Source organism: Tachyglossus aculeatus, chromosome 23, assembly GCF_015852505.1.
Source record: "Tachyglossus aculeatus isolate mTacAcu1 chromosome 23, mTacAcu1.pri, whole genome shotgun sequence".
Lineage (NCBI taxonomy): Eukaryota > Metazoa > Chordata > Mammalia > Monotremata > Tachyglossidae > Tachyglossus > Tachyglossus aculeatus.
Genome location: NC_052088.1, coordinates 35886936 through 35909193, shown reverse-complemented (window position 1 = coordinate 35909193; position 22258 = coordinate 35886936). Strand labels below are relative to the sequence as shown.

Below are 22258 nucleotides of genomic sequence, written 5' to 3'. Positions count from 1 at the left end.
CCTCCGGCCCGGACCCGCGGCCGAGGCGCCGGCGGAGACGGGCACCGACAGAGACACACCGAGAGACACACAGAGAGAGAGAGAGGAGAGAGAGAGAGAGCCAGAGAGCCGCGGGCGGGAGGAGGGGGAGGAGCCCCGGGGTCCCCGGCGGGGTCCCGGGGTCCCCGGCGGGGTCCGGTCCCGTCCGGTCCTCGCCCGATGCGGCGGCGGCGGCCCCCCCCACCCCGTTTGGCCCCGGCACGCCACCCCTGAGCCCTGACCCTTTCGAACCGCCGCCCGCGCCTCCTCCTCCTCCGGGACGCCCTCCGGCCTCCTCCCCCTTCTCCTCCTCCGGGGCCACCCCCGGGATCTCCCCCTCCTTCTCCTCCTCGTCCTCTTCCTCCGGGGCGCCCTCCGGCCTCCCCCTCCCCCTCCTCCTCCTCCTCCTCCTCCTGGGCGACCCCCGGGATCTCCCCCATCCTCCTGCAGGGCGACCCCCGGGACCCTCTCCATCCTCTTCTTCCTCCTCCTCCTCCTCCTCCTCCAGGGCGCCCTCCCTCCGGGATCCTCCTCCTCCTCCTCCGGGGCGCCCCCCGAGCCCCTCTTCCTCCTCTTCCAGGGCGACCCCCGGGACCCTCCCCATCCTCCTCCTGCTCCTCCTCCTCCTCCTCCGGGGCGCCCCTCGGGCTCCTCCTCCTCCTCCGGGGCGCCCTCCGGGTCCGACCTGACCATCCTCGACCTCCTCCTCGTCCTCCTCCTCCTGGCGGCCCTCCTGGTCCGGCCTGCCCGTCCTGGAGAGACCTGGGCCTCGCCGGTTGATGGATTACCTGGTAGGTGCCGGGTTTCCCCCCCGAGTCCCTCCGTCCCCCTGCTCCCGCCCAGCGCCCTCTCCCCAGCGTTTAATAATAATAATAATAATAATAAAAATAATAATAATAATGATGATGGCATTTGTTAAGCGCTTACTATGTCTTCTAAGCGCTGGGGGGGATACAAGGGGATCAGGTTGTCCCACGTGGGGCTCACAGTCTTCATCCCCATTTGACAGATGAGGTAACTGAGGAAGTTAAGTGGCTTGCCCAAGGTGTCACAGCTGACAAGTGAAGCAGCGTGGCTCAGTGGAAAGACCACGGGCTTGGGAGTCGGAGGTCATGGGTTCAAATCCCGGCTCCACCACCTGTCAGCTGTGTGACTTTGGGCAAGTCACTTCACTTCTCTGTGCCTCAGTTCCCTCGACTGTAAAATGGGGATGAAGACTGTGAGCCCCTTGTGGGACAACCTGATCGCCTTGTATCCTCCCCAGCGCTTAGAACAGTGCATGCATATAGTAAACGCTTAATAAATGCCACCATTATTATTACAAGTGGCTGAGGCGGAATTCGAACCCATGGCCTCTGACTCCCAAGCCCGCGCTCTTTCCGCTGAGCCACACTGCTTCCCTGATGGCCCACTGATGGATCAGGGCCTCAGTGTCCCAAAGCAGCCCCCCCAAATCAATCCGTCAATCCCCCCTGAGGAATGGGTTTCCCGGGGTCTGTCCGGTGGAGTTGCGGTTTTCTAGAGAGCCCTGGCTGCTTTAAAATAATAAATAATGATGGTATTTGTTAAGCGCTTTCTATGTGCCGAGCACTGTTCTAAACTCTGGGGTAGATACAGGTCAGCAGGTTGTCCCACGTGGGGCTCACAGTCTTCATCCCCATTTGACAGAAGAGGAAACTGAGGCTCAGGGAAGTGAAGTGACTTACCCAAGCTCACACAGCTGACAAGTGGCGGAGCCGGGATTAGAACCCATGACCTCGGACTCCCAAGCCCGGGCTCTTTCCACTGAGCCACGCTGCCAGCCACTATTATTAGTATTATTAGTACTGGTATTAATAATAATAACCCTATTGATTGAGCACTTACTGGGTGCCAAGCACTGGACTGCGTTTAGCACAGTGCTGCACACACACAGGCGCTCAGTCAGTCCCATTGATGGATCGGGATTGTGCAGTCTCGGAGCAGCCCCCCCTAAAATCAATCAATCAGTCCCCTCGGATGGTTTTTCCGGGGTCTCTCAGGAGGGAGCTACGGTTTTTTAGAGAGTCCTGTCTGCTTTAGAAGCCCCCCAGCCACTATTATTAGTATTATTAGTAGTAGTAGTAGTACTAATAATAGTAACCATATTGATTGAGTGTTTACTGGATGCATAGCACTGGACTGCGTTTAGCACAGTGCTTGGCACACAGAGTCGCCTAGTCAGTCCCATTGATGGATTGGGACCCTGCTGTCCCAGAGCAGCCCCCCCAAAACCAGTCAATCAATCGGTCCCCTCTGATGGATGGGTTTCCCGGGATCTGTCTGGGGATGCTGTGTTTTTCTAGAGAGCCCCGGCTGCTGTAGAAGCCCCCCAGCCACTATTATTAGTACTATTAATAGTAATAATCATATTGATTGAGCGCTTACTGTATGCAAAGCACTGGACTGCATTTAGCCCAGTGCTTCGCACACAGAGTCGCCTAGTCAGTCCCACTGATGGGTTGGGACCCTGCTGTCCCAGAGCAGCCCCCCCAAAACCAGTCAATCAGTCGGACCCCTCTGATGGATGGGTTTCCCGGGGTCTGTCCGGGGATGCTGTGTTTTTCTAGAGAGCCCCGGCTGCTATAGAAGCCCCCCAGCCCCTATTATTAGTACTATTAATAATAATAATCATATTGATTGAGCGCTAACTGTATGCAAAGCACTGGACTGCATTTAGCACAGTGCTTCGCACACAGTCGCCTAGTCAGTCCCATTGATGGATTGGGACCCTGCTGTCCCAGAGCAGCCCCCCAAAACCAGTCAATCAATCGGTCCCCTCTGATGGATGGGTTTCTTGGGGTCTGTCCGGGGATGCTGTGTTTTTCTAGAGAGCCCCTGCTGCTGTAGAAGCCCCCCAGCCCCTATTATTAGTACTATTAATAATAATAATCACATTGATTGAGCGCTTACTGTATGCAAAGCACTGGACTGCATTTAACACAGTGCTTCGCGCACAGAGTCGCCCAGTCAGTCCCTTTGATGGATTGGTACCGTGCTGTCCCAGAGCAGCCCACTCCCCCAAATCAATCCCCTCTGATGGATGGGTTTCCCGGGGTCTGTCTGGAGAAGCTGTGTTTTTCTAGAGAGCCCTGGCTGCTTTAGAAGCCCCCCCAGCCGCTATTATTATTATTATTATTAATATTATTATTATCAATAATAATAATTGTATTGATTGAGCGCTTATTGCGTGCAAAGCACCGGGCCAAGTGCTTGGGGGAGGACGAACTGTGCCCCCAAGGAGCTCCCTGTGGGAGGCCAATTCCCTGCCTCTGGTCATTAGAAGCCAATAATGCAAGTGCAGTCGAGGTTTAGGTCATTTGGTGGTTATTAGAGCGCTAATAGGGCTGACCCAGCTTGGCCGTTGGACTTTAAAAATGCATTACCATAAAGCACACTCCGTTGAACTTGGCCGTAACCTTGGGCACGAATCGGCAGGTGACCCCCACCTGTTTTGTTTTCTTGTCTGTCTCCCCCCTTCTAATGATGGCGTTTATTAAGCGCTTATTATGTGCAAAGCGCTGTTCTAAGCACTGGGGAGGTTACAAGGTGATCAGGTTGTCCCTCAGGGGGCTCACAGTCTTCCTCCCCTTTTTACAGATGAGGGAACTGAGGCACAGAGAAGTTAAGTGACTTGCCCAAAGTCACACAGCTGATAGTTGGCAGAGCTGGGATTTGAACCCTTGACCTCTGACTCCAAATGAGCCACGCTGCTTCTCTGGTTTTAGACCGTGAGCCCGTCGTTGGGTAGGGATTGTTTCTATCTGTTGCCGTACTGGACTTTCCAAGGGCTTAGTCCAGTGCTTTGCACACAGTAAGCGCTCAATAAATACGGTTGAATGAATGAATGCCATGATCCGAGCCGGCTGGTGGCTGCTTGCTGAACGTGGCCCGGCCCAGAGGGGCAGAGCCGGCCTCTCCCAGGTGCTGAGATGGGAGTCTAATAATTTTAATTACGATGGTACTTGATAAGCGCTTACTAGGTGCCAAGCACTGTTCTGAGCGCTGGGGTAGATACAGGCTAATGGGGTTGGACACGGCTCTGGGTTCACGTGCGGCTTGCGATCCCCATTTTCCAGATGAGGGAACCGAGGCCGAGGGAAGTGACTCGCCCAAGGTCACACTGCAGGCTGTTTCTAAGTTGCGTTTGTCGGTCAAATCCAGGAGCGTCCAAGCCCCGGCCGGAGCTCCAACTTCGTGCGACTTCCCTAGCCCCGTCCCTCTTCCGAGGACAGAGTAGGTGTCCACGTGGAGCTGTCTGTTTGGGTCAAGCAGCGGGGCCTAGCGGGTAAAGCCCGGGCCCGGGAGTCAGGAGGTTGTGGGTTCTAATTCTGCTTCCTCTGCTTGTCTGCTGTGTGACCCGGGGCCAGTCACTTCACTTCTCTGGGCCTCGGCGACCTAACCTGGAGGGTGGGGATCGAGACCGTGAGCCCTTTGTGGGACAGGGACCGTGGCGACTAAATTTGCTTGTTTCTATCCCAGCGCTTAGTACAGCGCCCAGCACATAGTGCTTAACAAATACCACCTTTTATGTATTTTTTTTTTTACTTGTTGAATGCGTACTCAGTGCGGTGTGCTAAGTGCTGGTGGAATAGGCCCAATGTCTCCCCTCCCAGGCAGATTCCCTTTTCCTCTGGTTTGATCTGACCATCTTGTCCCTGACTTATTGTCTGTATTTGTTGCCGAATCATACTCTCCAAGCGCTTAGTACAGTGCTCAGCACACAGTAAGCGCTCAATAAATACGATTGAATGAATTGAATAAACGTCTTGTACTGAAGCAGCATGGTGTAGCGGATCCCAGCTCCGCCAATTGTCAGCTGTGTGACTTTGGGCAAGTCACTTCACTTCTCTGGGCCTCAGTTACCTCATCTGTAAAATGGGGATGAAGACTGTGAGCCCCCCGTGGGACAACCTGATCGCCTTGTGTCCTCCCCAGTGCTTAGAACAGTGCTTTGCACATAGTAAATGCTTAATAAATGCTATCATTATTATTATCATTATTATTATTATTATAGAGCACAGCCCTTGGAGTCAGAAGGACCTGGGTTCTAATCCTGGCTCTGCCACATTTCAATCGTATTTATCAAGCACTTACTGCAAGCGGAGCATTGTCCCGAGTGCTTGGGAGAGCAAGCTAGAAAGCTCCCCTGGTCGGATCACAGCGTGGCTCAGTGGAAAGAGCCCGGGCTTGGGAGTCAGAGGTCATGGGTTCAAATCCCATCTCCGCCAATTGTCAGCTGTTTGACCTTGGGCAAGCCAATTAACTTCTCTGTGCCTGTTACCTCATCTGTAAAATGGGGATTAGGGCTGTGAGCCCCACGTGGGACAACCTGATCATCGTGTATCCTCCCCAGCGCTTAGAACAGTGTTTCGCACATAGTAAGTGCGTAACAAATGCCATTATTATTATGATTATTATTGTTATTGGGGGTGCGGGTGAAAGCTGGGGAATTGGAGAGAGGCTGTCCGTAACCCAGCAAATTAGTCAGTCAGCGCTATTGAGTATTTACTGTGTACGGGACACTGTAATACAGTGCTCAGTAAGTGCTCAATAAGTACGTTTGAATGAATGAATGAAACACTGGGAAGAGTAAGGGCAGCAGTTCCCTCCCCAAGTTTTTATTGGAATCAGTGAAACCTCAGAGTGCATAGCACCCCCTCTTTATAGCAGGGCCAGGGACATATTTGGCCCCTTCTAGACCGTGAGCCTGTTGCTGAATAGGGATTGTCTCTATCTGTTGCCGAATTGTACTTTCCAAGCACTTTGTGCAGTGCTCTGCACGCAGTAAGCACTCAATAAATACGATTGAATGAATGAATGGTCCAGCCTTAGGACTGCAGACTTTGTAAAGTCAACATGGGCAGGGAAGGTGTCTGTTCTGTTGTTGTGTTGGATTCTCCCAAGCTCTTAGTACAATAATAATAATGATGATGGTATTCGTTAATAATAATAATAATAATAATAATGGTATTTGTTAAATGCTTACTATGTGCCAAGCTCTGTTCTAAGCTCTGGGATAGATACAGAGTTATCAGGTTGTCCCACGTGGAGCTCACAGTCTTCATCCCCATTTTACAGGGGAGGTAACTGAGGTACAGAGGAGTGAAGTGACTTGCCCAAAGTCACCCAGCTGACAAGTCGTGGGGCAGGGATTAGAAACCCACGACTTCTGATTTCCAAGCCCGGGCTCTTTCAACGAAGCCACGCTGCTTCTCGCTGCTTATCACCTATCCACTCCAATATTTGGCATATAGTAAGCGCTTAGCAAATACCACTCATTCCCGTTATTAGAACGTAGGTACTGGCTTGGAAAGTGGAAACGCCGACCCGCCACCTCACTTGACGTTTTCTCAAAAGATTTTTGGACCCGTTGGCCGACGAGAGAGGTTTGACATCATCATGTAGAAACAGCACCTTTGCAAACAGCGTGGGCCGCCAGGGTGGCAGGCGTTCGTTAGAGAGAGCACTAGGTAGCTCTAGATGAGCACTAGATGAGAAGCGTTGTGGCTCAGTGGAACCTGCACGGGCTTGGGAGTCAGAGGTCGTGGGTTCTAATCCCGGCTCCGCCACTTGTCTGCTGTGTGGCTTTGGGCAAGTCACTTCACTTCTCTGGGCCTCAGTTCCCTCATCTGTAAAATGAGGATTAAGACTGTGAGCCCCCCTCCCGTGGGACAACCTGATCACCTTGTAACCTCCCCAGTGCTTGGAACAGTGCTTTGTACATAGTAAGCGCTAAACAAATGCCATCATTACTTAATTAAAAAGTCATCAGCACCAAGATCTCACAATGACTGTGGAATTCAGCTGTTCAAAACAGGCCGGCATCCTTCGGGACTTGGTTTCCGCCTCAGGCTCGATGTGGGCAGGGAACATCTGCTTATTGTTGCATCGTCCTCTCCCTGGAGCTCAGTACAGCGCTCTGCACACCATCCAGCACTCAATAAATACGACTGAAGGATTGAATGAACTGCGGTGCTGGAGGGTCTGGTGAGAGCTCACCTCCTCCAAGAGGCCTTCCCAGACTGAGCCCCAATTTTCCTCTCCTCCTCCCCATTCCCCCCCCACCTTCCCCTCCCCACAGCACCTGTATATATGTTTGTACTGATTTATTACCCTATTTTACTTGTGCATATTTACTATTCTATTTATTTTGTTAATGATGTGCACCTAGCTTTATTTCTATTTATTCTGATGACTTGACACCTGTCCACGTGTTTTGTTTTGTTGTCTGTCTCCCCCTTCTAGACTGTGAGCCCGTTGTTGGGGAGGGACCGTCTCTATATGTCGCCGACTTGTACTTCCCAAGCGCATAGTACAGTGCTCTGCACACAGTAGGCGCTCAATAAATGATTGAATGAATGAATGAAGAAGGTTGGTGTTTCTAGGCAAACTAGGCCTTTGGGCGGTAGACCAGGACAGCCAATTCTCCTCCTGATATTGCTATTCACTTGTTAACAGCCTCAACATCCGCAGACTTAGTTCATAAGATACTATCTCCATTAGCTAATCCACATAACTTCCCTGTGAGGTAGGTAGTGATTCCGAGGCTCCTTTTAAAACTCCCCGTAAAGGAGGTCTCATTTCTCCTCATCCTCTAGCCAGAACTAGCAGTTTCCCTTCACGTGCCCCTGTATTTCACTTCACGATAAACCCAAATTGAAAGGGACGGATTTGGAAGCGTAGCGAACTCCCGCGCTCATGACATTCGTAGCGATAGTGATGGTTTTTATTGAACTCTCCGGCTCGGTTGTAAAAAGGAGAATTCTGAAGCTGTTCCTCAAACTCTAAAAACAGTAACTTTCTAGACTGTGAGCCCACTGTTGGGTAGGGACTGTCTCTATATGTTGCAAACTTGTACTTCCCAAGCGCTTAGTACAGTGCTCTGCACACAGTAAGCGCTCAATAAATACGTTCGAATGGATGAATGAATAACTTTAAATGCTTGCTCAGCCTTCCATCTGATTTTATGGACCGAATTGAGTGGGGCGCTTTAATCCATCCCATTCCGGCTGTGTCAGGCTTCAGATTCCGTGGCAATTACTGAAATGAAAGAGGTTTGTTTTCTTGGGGAGAGCTGAAAATAAACAAACAGATTCACCTTCTCCTTCATGATCAGCCCTGATGTTTAGGGTTTAGGCCAAGGTGGATAGCCTGGCAACTGACCTGCCATCTTTCTTTGTTCTCTAACTTTTGTTTTCAAAACAACGACCTTTGGTCTGCTCTTCTTCTGAAATAAAAACAAATTAGAAGTTCTGCCGGTTTGGGATATGTAAAAAAGAAGGAAGCATTGTGAAAATAGCCTTCCCATTGATAAAGTCTCCTGCCTACAGGGATGTGTGAGCTTCTGATTGGAGCATATTATATTAATAATGGTATTTGTTAAGTGCTTACTATGTGCCAAGCACTGTTCTTTGTGAAGTTGTTAATTAGCTGCAGGGCCTCTCGCTTTCCCTTATCCCTGCAGTTGTGAGTTGTGTTTCTGTTGGAATGGTTAGTGAGTGCACAAAGCAATAATAATAATAATTATTATGGTATCTGTTAAGCGTTGACTGTGTGCTATACACTGTACTAAATGCTGGGGTGGAGACAAGTAAATCAAGTTGGCCACAGTCCCTCTGTCCCATGTGGGGCACTCAGTTTCAATCCCCATTTGATGGATGAGGTGACTGAGGCCCAGAGAAGTGAAGCGACTTGCCCAAGGACACACAGCAGACAAGCGGCGGAGCCGGACTAGAGTTAAGCTCATTGTGGGCAGGGAATGGGTCCATCTATGGTTAGATTGTGCTCTCCCATGCGCGTAGTACAGTGCTCTGCACACAGTAAGCGCTCAGTTCACTTCCCCACAGCACCTGTATATATGTCTATATGTTTGTACATATTTATTACTCTATTTATTTATTTATTTTACTTGTACATATTTATTCTATTTATTTTATTCTGTTAATATGTTTTGTTTTGTTGTCTGTCTCCCCCTTCTAGACTGTGAGCCCACTGTAGGGTAGGGACCGTCTCTATATGTTGCCAACTTGTACTTCCCAAGCACTTAGTACAGTGCTCTGCACACAGTAAGCGCTCAATAAATATGATTGAATGAATGAATAACTACAGTGGAGTGAACCATGAAGGGCAGGCCAGAATTCTCCTTGCAGCTTTTACTCCGTTTAGTATGAAATAATAACAACTGTGATCCTCGTTTCAAGTGCTTCTTGTGCACCAGACCTTGGGGTGGTAACCGGTACGGTCAGATCAGCTAGAGAAGGAGTGAGGCTCAGTGGAAAGAGCACGGGCTTTGGAGTTAGAGGTCATGGGTTCAAATCCCGGCTCCGACAATTGTCAGCTGTGTGACTTTGGACAAGTCACTTAGCTTTTCTGTGCCACAGTTCCCTCATCTGCAAAATGGGGATTGAGACTGTGAGCCCCACTTGGGGCAACCTGAACACCTTGTATCCCCCCAGCACTTAGAACAGTGTTTTGCACATAGTAAGTGCTTAACAAATACCAATATTATCATTATTATTATGTATTCTGAATAGCCTCTCGGGCACATCAAACCTCAAGTTCCGTCCTAAATCTCACTTTCCGGGTACAGCGTGGGAAGTCCTTGATGTAAGAAGATTTGAGTTAAGATGAATGACATACTTCTAAATTCATTCATTCATTCATTCATATTTATTGAGCACTTACTGTGTGCAGAGCACTGTACTAAGCGCTAGGGAAGTACAAATCGGCAACATATAGGTATAGTCCCTACCCAACAACGGGTTCACAGTCTAGAAGGGGGAGATTAAGTGCTTATTATGTGTCAAACCCTGGAGTAGATACAAGGTAATCAGTTTGTCCCATGTGGAGCTCACAGTCTTAATCCCCATTTTACAGATGAGCCAACTGAGGCACAGAGAAATCAGTTGGCTTGCCCAAGGTCACACAGCACAAGTGGCAGAGCCGGGATTAGAATCCACATCCTCTGGGTCCCAAGCCCAGGCCCTTCCCACTAAGTCATGCTGCTTTTCGTGGGAAAGAGGAAAAGAGGGGCCAGAGGTAGAGATTGGGAAGAAAAGACCTAAAGGAAAGATCTCCTGACCTCTTGTCTCCTATGCTTATTTTAAATACGCTACACCTTTTTTAATTATGAAAAGAATTCTGGAGACTTTAACGAACTAATTCCCCTTGTCCTTTCAACCCATATTTAGCAATAATTGCAAGGTGATATGGCAGATGCATCTGGGGAAGCAGTGTGGCTTAGTGAAAAGAGCACAGGCTTGAAATGTACATTCAGATCCCACCACCTCTAACGATCTGTCTCTGGTTAATTTCCCAGCACCAGGAGTCATCCTCTTGACTGTAAACTCGTGATGGACAGGGAACGTGCCTGCTAATTCTGTTGCCTCGTACTCTTCCAAGTGCTTGGTACAGTGCTCTGCTCGCTAAGCGCTCAGTAATAATAATAATAATAATAATAATAATGATGGCATTTATTAAGTGCTTACTCTCTGCAAAGCACTGTTCTAAACTCTGGGGAGGTTACAAGGTGATCGGGTTGTCCCTTGGGGGTTTCACAGTCCTAATCCCCATTTTACAGATGAGGGAACTGAGGCCCAGGGAAGTTAAGTGACTTGCTCAAAGTCACACAGGTGACAATTGGAGTCAGGATTTGAACCCATGATCTCTGACTCCAAAGCCCAGGATCTTTCCACTGAGCCATGTTGCTTCTCAATCAGTGCTACTGATTGATATCACCCCTTCAAAGCAGCGAGGCTCAATGGAAAGAGCCCGGGCTTGGGAGTCAGAGGTTGTGGGTTCTAGTCCCGGCTACGCCCGTGGCTCAGTGGAAAGAGCCCGGGCTTTGGAGTCAGAGGTCATAGGTTCAAATCCCATTCCGCCACTTGTCAGCTGTGTGACTTTGGGCCAGTCACTTAACTTCTCTGTGCCTCAGTTACCTCATCTGTAAAATGGGGATTAAGACTATGAGCCCCCCGTGGGACAACCTGATCACCTTGTAACCTCCCCAGTGCTTAGAACAGTGCAATGTACATAGTAAGCACTTAATAAATGCCATCATTATTATTATTACTATGCCACTTTTCAGCTGTGTGACCTTAGGCAAGTCACTTCACTTCTCTCTGCCTTGGTCACCTCAACTGTAAACTGGGGATTAAGACTGTGAGCCCCATGTGGGACAACCTGGTTACCTTGTATCTATCCCAATGTTTAGAACAATGCTTGGCACATAGTAAGAGCTTAACAAATACTATAATTATTATTAATTATTATTCAAACACCTCTAGCATTTATGAATTTATTTTCACACCTGTCAGTGGCCTAGTGGAAAGAGCATGGACCTGGGAGCAGAGGGCCTGGGTGCTGATCCTGCCTCTGCCACGTGTCTGCTGTGTGACATTGGGCGAGTCGCTTCACTTCTCTGTGCCTCATTCATTCAATCATATTCATTGAGCGCTTACTGTGTGCAGAGCACTGTACCAAGTGCTTCGTTACCTCATCTGGAAAATGGGGATTAAATCCTCCTCCCTCACACTTGAAACAGCGTGGCTCAGTGGATAGAGCCCGGGCTTGGGAGTCAGAGGTTGTGGTTCTAATCCCGGCTCCGCCACTTGTCAGCTGTGTGACTTTGGGCAAGTCACTTTGCTTTTCAGGGCCTCAGTGACCTCATCTGTAAAATGGGGATTAAGACTGTGAGCCCCACGTGGGACAACCTGATTAGCTTGTATCTACCCCAGCACTTAGAACAGTGGTTGGCACATACTAAGCACTTAACAAATACCGTCATTATTATTATTATTATTATTACTTAATCTGTGAGCCCCATGTGGTATAGAGAGTGTCTGACCTGATTAACTTGTATCTATCCTAGCGCTTAGAACAGCGCTTGACACCTAGTGAGTGCTTAACAAATACTATAAGAATATTTATGACTCATGGGTCAGCGCTTAGAACCCTGCTTCGCACATAGTAAGTGCTTAACAAATACCATCATTATTATTACTATGGGTAGATGTGTACTCAGATATTTATTCGGACCTCTTCAGTTGTAAGTGTTCCTTGTGAGGAGGAAATGCACTACTTCTTTGTGTTGTACTTCCCAAGAGCTCAGTACACTGCAGGGCACCAAGTGAAGCGTAGGGAAGCAGCATGGCCTAGTCGATAAAGGACAGGGCCTGGGGCCAGAAGACCTGCTGCTTGTTGCTGAATTCTACTTTCCAAGCGCTTAGTACAGTGTGTACTGTACAGAAGCAGCGTGGCCCAGTAGAAGGATCACGAGGTTGGAGTCAGAGGTCAGGGATTCAAATCCTGGCTCCACCAATTGTCAGCTGTGTGACTTTGGGCAAGTCACTTAACTTCTCTGTGCCTCAGTGACCTCATCTGTAAAATGGGGATTAAGACTGTGAGCCCCCTGTGGGACAACCTGATCACCTTGTACCCTCCCCAGCGCTTAGAACAGTGCTTTGTACATAGTAAGTGCTTAATAAATGCCATCATTATTATTATTACAGTGGTCTGCTCAAGCACTCAATCAATTCGATTGAATGAGTGAATGAACCTGGGTTCTGATCCCAACTCTGCCACTTGCCTGCCGTGTGACCTTGGACAAGTCACTTCTATATCCCTCATTCTCCTCAATGGCAAAATGGGGATTCAATACCTATGCTCCCTCCTACTTAGAAAGCGAGACCCAGTACAACAGGGACTGTGTTCAGCCCCATTTTACAGATGAGGGAACTGAGGCCCAGAGAAGTGAAGTGACTTGCCCAAAGTCACACAGCTGACAAGTGGCTGAGCCGGGATTTGAACCCATGACCTCTGACTCCAAAGCCTGGGCTCTTTCCACTGAATCACACTGCTTCTCCTTTTGCTTCTACCCCAGGGCTTCCGAAGGTGCCTGAAACAAAGAAAGAGCTTACTAATAGCCTAGGGTATAAATCCCGGGCCTGGGAATCAGGAGGACCTGATTTCTTATTCTGGCTCCACTGCTCTTCTGCTGTGTGACCTTGGCCAAGTCACTTCACTTTTCCGGGCCTCAGTTCCCTCATCTGTCGAATGGGAATTGAGACTGAGCCCCACGTGGGACAGAGACCGTGTCCAACCTGATTCATTCAGTTGGATTTCTTGAGTGTTTTATCAGTGAAGAAGCAGCATGGCTTAGTGGGAAGAGCCCGGGCTTGGGAGTCAGAGGATGTGGGTTCTAATCCTGCCTCCGCCACTTGTCTGCTGTGTAACCTTGGGCAAGCCACTTAACTTCTCTGTGCCTCAGTTACCTCATTTGTAAAATGGGGATTAAGACTGTGAGCCCCACGTGAGACAACATGATTACCTTGTATCTACCCCAGCACTTAGAACAGTGCTTGGCACATAGTAAGCACATAACCGATACCATTGTCATCATTATCATTCATTCTAGACTGTGAGCTTGTTGTGGGCAATAGTATGTCTGTTATTATACACTTGTCAGCTGTGTGACTTTGGGCAAGTCACTTAACTTCTGTGCGCCTCAGTTCCCTCATCTGTAAAATGGGGATGAAGACTGTGAGGCCCTCATGGGACAACCTAATCATCTTGTATCCTCCCCAGCGCTTAGAACAGTGCTTTGCATATAGTAAGCACTTAACAAATGTCATTATTATTATTATTATACTCTCCCAAGTGCTTAGTACAGTGCATTACACACAGTAAGTGCTCAATAAAATGATTGAATTCATTCATTAATTCATTCAATCATATTTATCGAGTGCTTGTATTCCCCTCATCAGTGCTTAGTAGAGTGCCTGGCACATAGTAAGCGCTTAACAAATACCATATCACTATACCATAAAATAGTGCCACTACTTCTGGGGAATGAGTCTGTTTACTCTTCTTTTGTACTCTCCCAAGTGCTAATTACAGTGCTCTGCACATGGTAAGTGCCCAATAAATAAGATTGAATGATTGAATGAATACTACTGCTTCACAGCGCATTGCTTTTGCTATTAGATGACTGGGCTTCTTACAGATCTTAGCTCTGGGGCTCCAGGTGGTATGGTCCTGGAGGATAATAATAATAATAATACTAACTGCGGTATTTGTTAAGCATTTGCTGTGTGGCAAGCACTATTCTAAGCGCTGGGGTGGGTTCAAGGTAATCAGGTGGGACACAGTCCCTTTCTTTCCCACGTGGGACTCACAATCTCAATCCCCATTTTCCAGACAAGGTAACTGAGGCCCGGAGAAGTGTGAAGTGACTTGCCCAAGGTCACACAACAGACTCGCGGCAGAGCTGGTATTAGAACCCACAACCTCTGATTCCCAGGCCCAGGCTCTTTCCACTAGGTCAGAGGATCGGCGTGTGGGAGTGGGGGGAAAAGGGAAAACAGTTTGATCAACTGCAATGGGTGGCATCGGAATGGCGGAGACCAGGGCTGTAGAATAATAATTATGGTATTTGTTAAGTGCTTACTATGTGCCAAGCACAGTTCTATAAGCACTGGGGTCAATACAAGGTAATCAGATAGTAGAGTCACCCGGGAGGGCTGACATTTCTCTTACCATAAAAGAGAAGTTGGCTACCGTATTGAACAACTTCTCTAACTTGATAGCATGTGTTAACGTAGATCTGTCATCTCATCAGATGCATTGGCATTGTATTTATTACTCTATTTTATTAATGATGTGTATATAGCTATAATTCTATTTAGGCTAATGGTATTGACGCCTGCCTACTTGTTTTGTGTTGTTGTCTGTCTCCCTCTTCTAGACTGTGAGCTCGCTGTTGGGTAGGGACCGTCTCTATCTGTTTCCGATTTGTACTTACCAAGCGCTTAGTACAGTGCTCTGCACACAGTAAGCACTCAATAAATGCAATTGAATGAATGAATTGACAGCTTTGGGTGATATGGTTAAAAATCAGGTTTCCGATCACGGTTCAGTAGGAATAACGATATTTAAGTGTCTCCTGGACTCAACACACTGTAATAATAATGATAATGATGGTATTTATTAAGCACTTACTATGGGCCAAGCACCGTTCTAAGCATTGGGGTGGATACAAGATTATCAGGTTGTCCCATGTGGGGCTTACAGATGAGGTAACAGGCCCAGAGAAGTGAAGTGACTAGCCCAAAGTCACACAGCTGATAAGTGGTGGAGCTGGGATTCTAACCCATGATCTCTGACTCCCAAGCCTGTGCTCTTCCCATTAAGCCACTAAGCGCTGGGAAAGTTCCCAGCTGAAAGTGGTTTGTTCCTCTTCCACAAAGAGTGTGCATTCCCTTGGACAGGCAGGTGTAAAACAAGTAAATCAGTCAGCTATATTTATTGAGTTAGTGCAGTGTGCAGAGCATTGAATCAGTGATACGTAGTGAGTGAGTACTACGGGTGGAGCATTTATGTATATTGTTTGTTTATTTTTATTGATTTCTGTTTCCTCCCCCCTCTAGACTGTGTGCTCGTTGTGGGCAGGGATTTATTGCTGTATTGTACTTTCTCAAGCGCTTAGTATAATGCTCTGCACACAGAAAGTGTTCAGTAAATATGATCGAATGAATGAATAAGAGTACAGTACAACATAGTTGGTTGATTTGCTCCATGCTTACAAGAGCAGGGAAGCAGCAGGGCCTATCCATTCATTCAGTGCAGAGCACGGTACTAAGCACTTGGAAAGTACAATTCAGCAACAGAGACAATCCCTACTCAACAATGGGCTCAGAGTTTAAAAGGGGGGAGACAGACATCAAAAGAAGTAAATAGGTATCAATAACATCAATATAAATAAATAGGATGATATAGACACATCATTAATAAAATAAATAGAATAATAAATATGTAAATATATGTGTAAGTGCTGTGGGGCGGGGAGGGGGTAGAGCAGAGGGAGGGAGTGGGGGTGATGGGGAGGGGAGGAGGAGCAGAGAAAAAGGGGGGCTCAGTCTGGGAAGGCCTCCTGGAGGAGGTGACCCCTCAGTAGGGCTTTGAAGGGAGGAAGAGAGCTAGCTTGGCGGATGTGCAGAGGGAGGGCATTCCCGGCCAGGGGGAGGATGTGGGCCGGGGGTCGACGGCGGGACAGGCGAGAACGAGGCCCAGTGAGGAGGTTAGCGGCAGTGAGGAGCGGAGGGTGCGGGCTGGGCTGGAGAAGGAAAGATGGGAGGGGAGGTAGGAGGGGGCAAGGGGATGGACAGCCTTGAAGCCGAGAGTGAGGAGTTTTCGCTTGATTCGAAGAGTTGATTGGAAACCACTGGAGATTTTTGAGGATGGGAGTGACATGCCCAGAGCGTTTCTGCACAAAGATAATCCGGGCAGCAGAGTGAAGTATAGACTGAAGTGGGGAGAGACCAGAGAGGAGGCTGATGCAGTAATCCAGTCGGGATAGGATGAGAGATTGAACCAGCAAGGTATCGGTTAGGATGGAGAGGAAAGGGCGGATCTTGGCGATGTTGTGGGGGTGAGACCGGCAAGTTTTGGTGACGGATTGGACGTGTGGGGTGAATGAGAGAGTGGAGTAAGGGTGACACTGAGGTTGCAGGCTTGTGAGATGGGAAGGATGGTAGTGCAAACGATTAATAAATACCATAACATTAATGATAATTCTTTGCCAGGGCTCTGCTTGCTGTAGGCACTTAATAAATACTACTATTGCTAGTAATCAATTCTGGTGTTCAAGTGCTTACTCTGTGCCAGGCACTGTACTAAGCACTAGGGTGAATACAAACAAATTGGGTTTGACACAGTCCATGTCCCACACGAGGCTCACAGTCTTAATTCCCATTTTACAAATGAGTTAATAATAATAATAATGATTATGGTATTTGTTAAGTGCTTACTAGGTGCAAAGCACTGTTCTAAGTGCTGGGGTTGATACAAGGTAATCAGGTTGTCCCACGTGGGACTCACAGTTTTAATCCCCATTTTACAGATGAGGTAACTGAGGCACAGAGAAGTTAAGTGACTTTAGTAAAGTCACACAGCTAAGTGGCAGAGGCGGAATTAGAACCCACAACCTCTGACTCCCAAGCCCATGCTCTTTCCATTAAGCCATGCTGCAACTGAGGCCCAGGCAAGTCAAGTGACTTGCCAAAGGTCACACAGCAGACAAGTCATTAGAACCCAGGTTCTCTGACTCCTGGGCCCAGAGTCTTTCCACTAGGCCATGCAGCTTGTGGCTTGCTTATGTATCTCTTTTACCAATTTAGCAAAATCTAATGCAGCAGAATAATAGTAATAATAATGATAATTCTGGTATTAAGCACTTACTGGTAGCACTAGGACCAGCAGGCCATGCTAGCAATTTGGGTCACCACTGTGGCCATATGGGCCCCTCCTCATATGGTCTTTTGGTCATTCATTCAATCATATTTATTGAGCACTTACTGTGTGCAGAGCACTTCACGCCTGAAGGTATAGCTCCAGCACACTTTCCCTTTCTTCTAGCCGTTGGACTCCTCAATCAATCAATCGAGGGTATTTATTGAGCACTTGCTGTGTACAGAGCACTGTACTAAGCGCTTGGGAGAGTACAGTGCAACAGGGAGTGAGTCTGTTTATTGTTCTACTCTTCCAGGCACTTAGAACAGTGCTCAGAAACAGTATGGCATAGTGGATAGAGCACGGACCTGGAGTTGGAAGGTCATGGGTTCTGGCTCTACCCCTTGGCTGCTCTGTGGCCTGGGGCAAGTCACTTCACTTCTCTGGGCCTTGGTTCCCTCATCTGTAAAATAGGGATTAAGACTGTGAGCGCCGTGCGGGACAGGGACTGTGTCTAACCTGATTTGCTGGTATCCATCCCAGCGCTCGGTACAGTTCCTGCAACATAGTAAGCACTTAACAAATACCATTATTATTATTATACACGGTAAGCGCTCAATAAATATGATTGACAACAAAGTTAATGAGGGGTAGGTCTGAATCATAATAATAATAATAATAATAATAGTGATATTCGTTAAGCACTTGATCTGTGTCAAGCACCATACTCAGTGCTCAAGGGCTTAGTACAGTGCTCTGCACACAGTAAGTGCTCAGTAAATACGATTGAATGAATGAATGAATGCTGGCATTTATGCAGTATCAGGTCAGACACAGTCCCTGCCCCGCTTGGGGTTCACAATCCAAATACGAGGGAGAGCAGGTACTGAATTCTCATTTTATAGACGAGGTAACTGAGGCACTGAGCCACGATTAGAACCCAGGTCATCCTTCTCCTAGGTCCTCACCCTATCCACTAGCACATGTTTCTTCGGTAGAGGGAAAGTACACTTTTAAAACAAGCAGTTCTTTTAGTTTCAGGGTAGTTTGGATTTCCAAGAGAAGAAGCAAGTCCTAGCGGATAGAGCCCGGGCCTGGGAACCAGAAGGACCTGGGTTCTAATCCCAGTTCTGCCACTTGTCTGCTGTATGACCTTGGGCAAGTCACTTCACTTCTCTGGGCCTCAGTTACCTCATCTGTAAAATGGGGATTAAGACTCTGAGCCTGCTGTGGGACTTGCACTGTGTCCAACTTGGTTGCTTTTACCTCTCCCAGTACTTAGTGCTTAACAAATACTATTAAAACCCCCCCAACAAAAAACAAACTTGGAATAGGAACTCCTTCAGCAGTGCTTGGGTTGAGAATCTGTTATCTCTCCCCAGAACGATAGTGATGCATTTCTCTTCCCTTCCGGAAGCTGAAACGGGAGGTCTCGTCATTAGCAACGTCTCATTTGTGTCCTTACTAATTAGGAAGGAAAGTCTTCATTGAGAAATGCTGAAAACGCTGGCCACACTTTCGTATCCATAACTGTATAATAAGTGACTGCCCTTCCCCGCGGCTGTGGTTATAAACCTGAGTTGGTTTTAAAATCCGAAACACGAGAGTGAAAGAATCGACTTCCACCTTTTGAAACTGAAACCCAGACAGCAGCGTGATAAAAATCTGTTTGGTTTAGGTGTTTTGTTTTGAGGAATGTAGAAAGTATCCTTCTCTGTTTAACTTCAAGATCATCAAGATAGAACTTGTTTAGCCTAGCTGTCAGTTGAAGAAACTCACGATCCCTATCCCTACCTTCTCCAAGGTGTGCAATTGCTTTCTAGTTGAATGAGAAGGGACTCTTTTTTTCAGGTACTTGTTAAACGCTTGCACTAATCTGAGCGTCAGGGTGGATACAGGGTAATCGGGTTGGACGCCATCCATGTCTCACACGGGTCTCGCAGCCTTAATCCGTGTTTTCCAGTTGAGGGAACCGAGGCACGGAGAAGTGAAGCGACTTGCCCAAGGTCACGCAGCAGATGAGTGGCGGAGCCGGGATTAGAACCCAGGTCCATCTGACTCCCAGGCGTGTGGTCTATCCACTAGGCCACGCTGCTTCGTATGGTGGCTTTTTGACTTCTCTAGGCAGCATAGATAATGTGCTCTCTGGCTTTTTAATAGCTCAGATCTGGTGACAGCTGTTTTGCTTTCCCCCTTTGCTTCTCCGTAGTCGATCTTAAAAAAGAAAAATATTGAAGAGAAGGCCAGGGTCACGGAAGAAATATGAATGTTAGGACAAACAAGTAGAACGTAGGTAAGACGGAAGGATGAACTCTAACTGAAACCAGATTAAAGCCGAATTGAAGAGCGGTTAAAGCGAAAGTGAGACTAGCACTTCCTTGACTCCCCGGGAGGCAGGGACCAGCTCTTTTGACTTGGATTATTGTCCTTTTGCTTTACACTCCCTTAGAAATATCGAGAGTGGAATGTCTCAGTTCCCGAGGACACGCTGAACTTAGTTCGATAGAGTTCTTTGGCAAATGTGGGCTCAAAAGAGAGCAGGGACTCTGAGAGTAGCCAACTCCGGAGCATTTCTGGTCACCGTGTTGACCTTCCCCTCCAGGAATGGCTTTTTACCTTCTGGATTGTGAACCCCACGTGGGACAGGGGCTGTGTTTAATTCTGTCAGCACGTAGTACAGTGCTCTGTATGTGGTAAGCACTTGATAAGTATTCATTAATTCAATCGTATTTATTGAGCACTTACTGTGTGCAGAGTACTGTACTAAGCGCTTGGGAAGTACAAATTGGCAACATATAGAGACGGTCCCCACCCAACAATGGGCTCACAGTCTAGAAGGGGGAGACAGACAACAAAACAAAACAAGTAGACAGGTGTCAATACCATCAGATAAATACTATTTCTATAGCTACCATAGCCGTGGATGGGAGAATGTTAGGGGAAGCACCATAGCCTAGTGGATAGAACAAGGTCATGGGTTCTAATCCTGGCTCTGCCCCTTGTCTGCTGGGTGACCTTGGGCTAGTCACTTCACTTCTCTGGGCCTCAGTTCCCTAGTCTGTAAAATGGGGATTAAGACAGTGAGCCCCATGTGGGACAGGGACGGTGTCCAAACCGATTAGCTTATAGGGCCTTCCCCACCTCAATCAATCAATCGTATTTATTGAGCGCTTACTGTGTGCAGAGCACTGTACTAAGCGCTTGGGAAGTACAAGTTGGCAACATATAGAGACAGTCCCTACCCAATAGTGGGCTCACAGCCTAGAAGGGGGAGACAGAGAACAAAACCAAACATACTAACAAAATAAAACAGAGTAGATATGTACAAGTAAAATAAATAAATAGAGTAATAAACACGTACCTCCCCATCCTGGGGCTTAGTGCAGTGTCTGGCACAGAGTAAGTGCTTAACAAATACCACAATTATTACTATTAAGTTCCCTTGTTTTCGGGTTATTTTCTGAACACCTTCAGTGGATTTCCGGTTTCCACGACAGAAAGCAAACATCAATGAAAGCCATACCTCTGGGCACAATTTGGAAAAGGTGTGGTTTAAGGAAGATTCATATTTTATAAACCTATTCATTCAATCATATTTATTGAACGCTTACTCTGTGCAGAGCACTGTACTGAGCTCTTGGAAAGTACAATTCAGCGACAAAGAGAGATAATCCCTGCCTTCAACAGGTTCACAGTCTAAAAGGGGGGAGACAGACAGCAAAACAAGTAAGCAGGCATCAATATAAATAAATAGAATTATAGATATATATATGCTTATCAGAACAAGAAAATGAGCATTAGTATGTTGGTGTACAGCAAAACTAAAAACAAGATGCCCATCACTGACAATACACTCCATATCCCCAAGTAATTTCCTTTCAAATATTAAGTTCGTCGGTTGAGTCTTTAGTCCAAACTAATATTTTAAATTTGTAAAGCTCCAATATTTTCATAGGGTATCCATTTGTAATTCCAATTTTCTTCTTCAGTAGTATTTGAGCGTATATTGTACAAGGTGCTTGGAAGAGTACAGCACTTAATAGACTTGAGAAATATCCTTAGAGAATTAACAATCTACGCAGACCCAAACCTTGTAAATGCTAATCGTGGGAAGGGAATGTGTCTGTTTATTGTTGTATTGCGTTCTCCCAAGCACTTAGTGCTGTGCACACCGTAAGCGCTCAGTAAATGTGACCGAATGAATGAGAGAATGAGATTTGGTTTATTCAGCTGTAGATATGTCTTAGTGCATTCTGTGTGCTTTTCTGGCCTCCCAGATCTTACTTTCACAGGCTGCTTCAAACTCCCAAATGTGAATATCTTTATTACACCATATCTCGCCTTAATGAATTCAGTTAGTCCATGTACTTATAAAATAGCTGATCAAATTGCAGGTGAAAAATCTGCCGCTTGTCTGCCGGGTGGTCTTGGGAACTTAACTTCCCTCCAAATTAGACTGTGAGCCCCATCTGGGGCAGGGACTGATTCCAACCAGATTATCTTTTATCGACCCCAGGATTTAGTACAGTTCCGTGACGTTGCTCTGGGTTGGAAGCGACTTGACAACAATGTGACTTTGGGCAATTCACTTCACTTCTCTATGCCTGTTACCTCATCTGTAAAATGGGGATGAAGACAAGAGTGTCCCATGTGGGACAACCTGATCACCTTGTATCTATCCCAGCGCTTAGAACAGTGCTTGGCACATAGTAAAGGTTTAACAAGTATCCTAAAGCAAGGAAACAAACAAACAAAAAAACCCTGACAGCTCTTTGTTAAACCTGGTTAAATTGATTTAAATTTAAGAAGCCCTTAACACCCTACATAAATGTATTTGGCCCCTTTAAAAGGGTGTGAACCTATTTTGCAAAAACTGTAGATATGCCATTTTTTACACCTCTTTATGCTATACAGTACGATAGTGGGTTGAAGAACTGTCATTTATTCATTCAGTTGTATTTATTGAATGGTTACTGTCAGCAGAGCACTGTCC

General features: G+C 47.2%; 1 protein-coding gene across 1 annotated transcript in view; it reads left to right on the top strand.

The window, feature by feature from the left end:
- The first annotated feature begins 714 nt into the window (after positions 1–714).
- Positions 715–22258, top strand: part of ARL15 (ADP ribosylation factor like GTPase 15) — a 440798-nt gene continuing 419254 nt past the window's right edge. The window contains exon 1 of the mRNA XM_038765618.1: positions 715–809. Within this exon, the coding sequence (XP_038621546.1) occupies positions 798–809 (12 nt within the window). The 5' untranslated portion in view covers positions 715–797. The remainder of the gene's footprint in view (positions 810–22258) is intronic.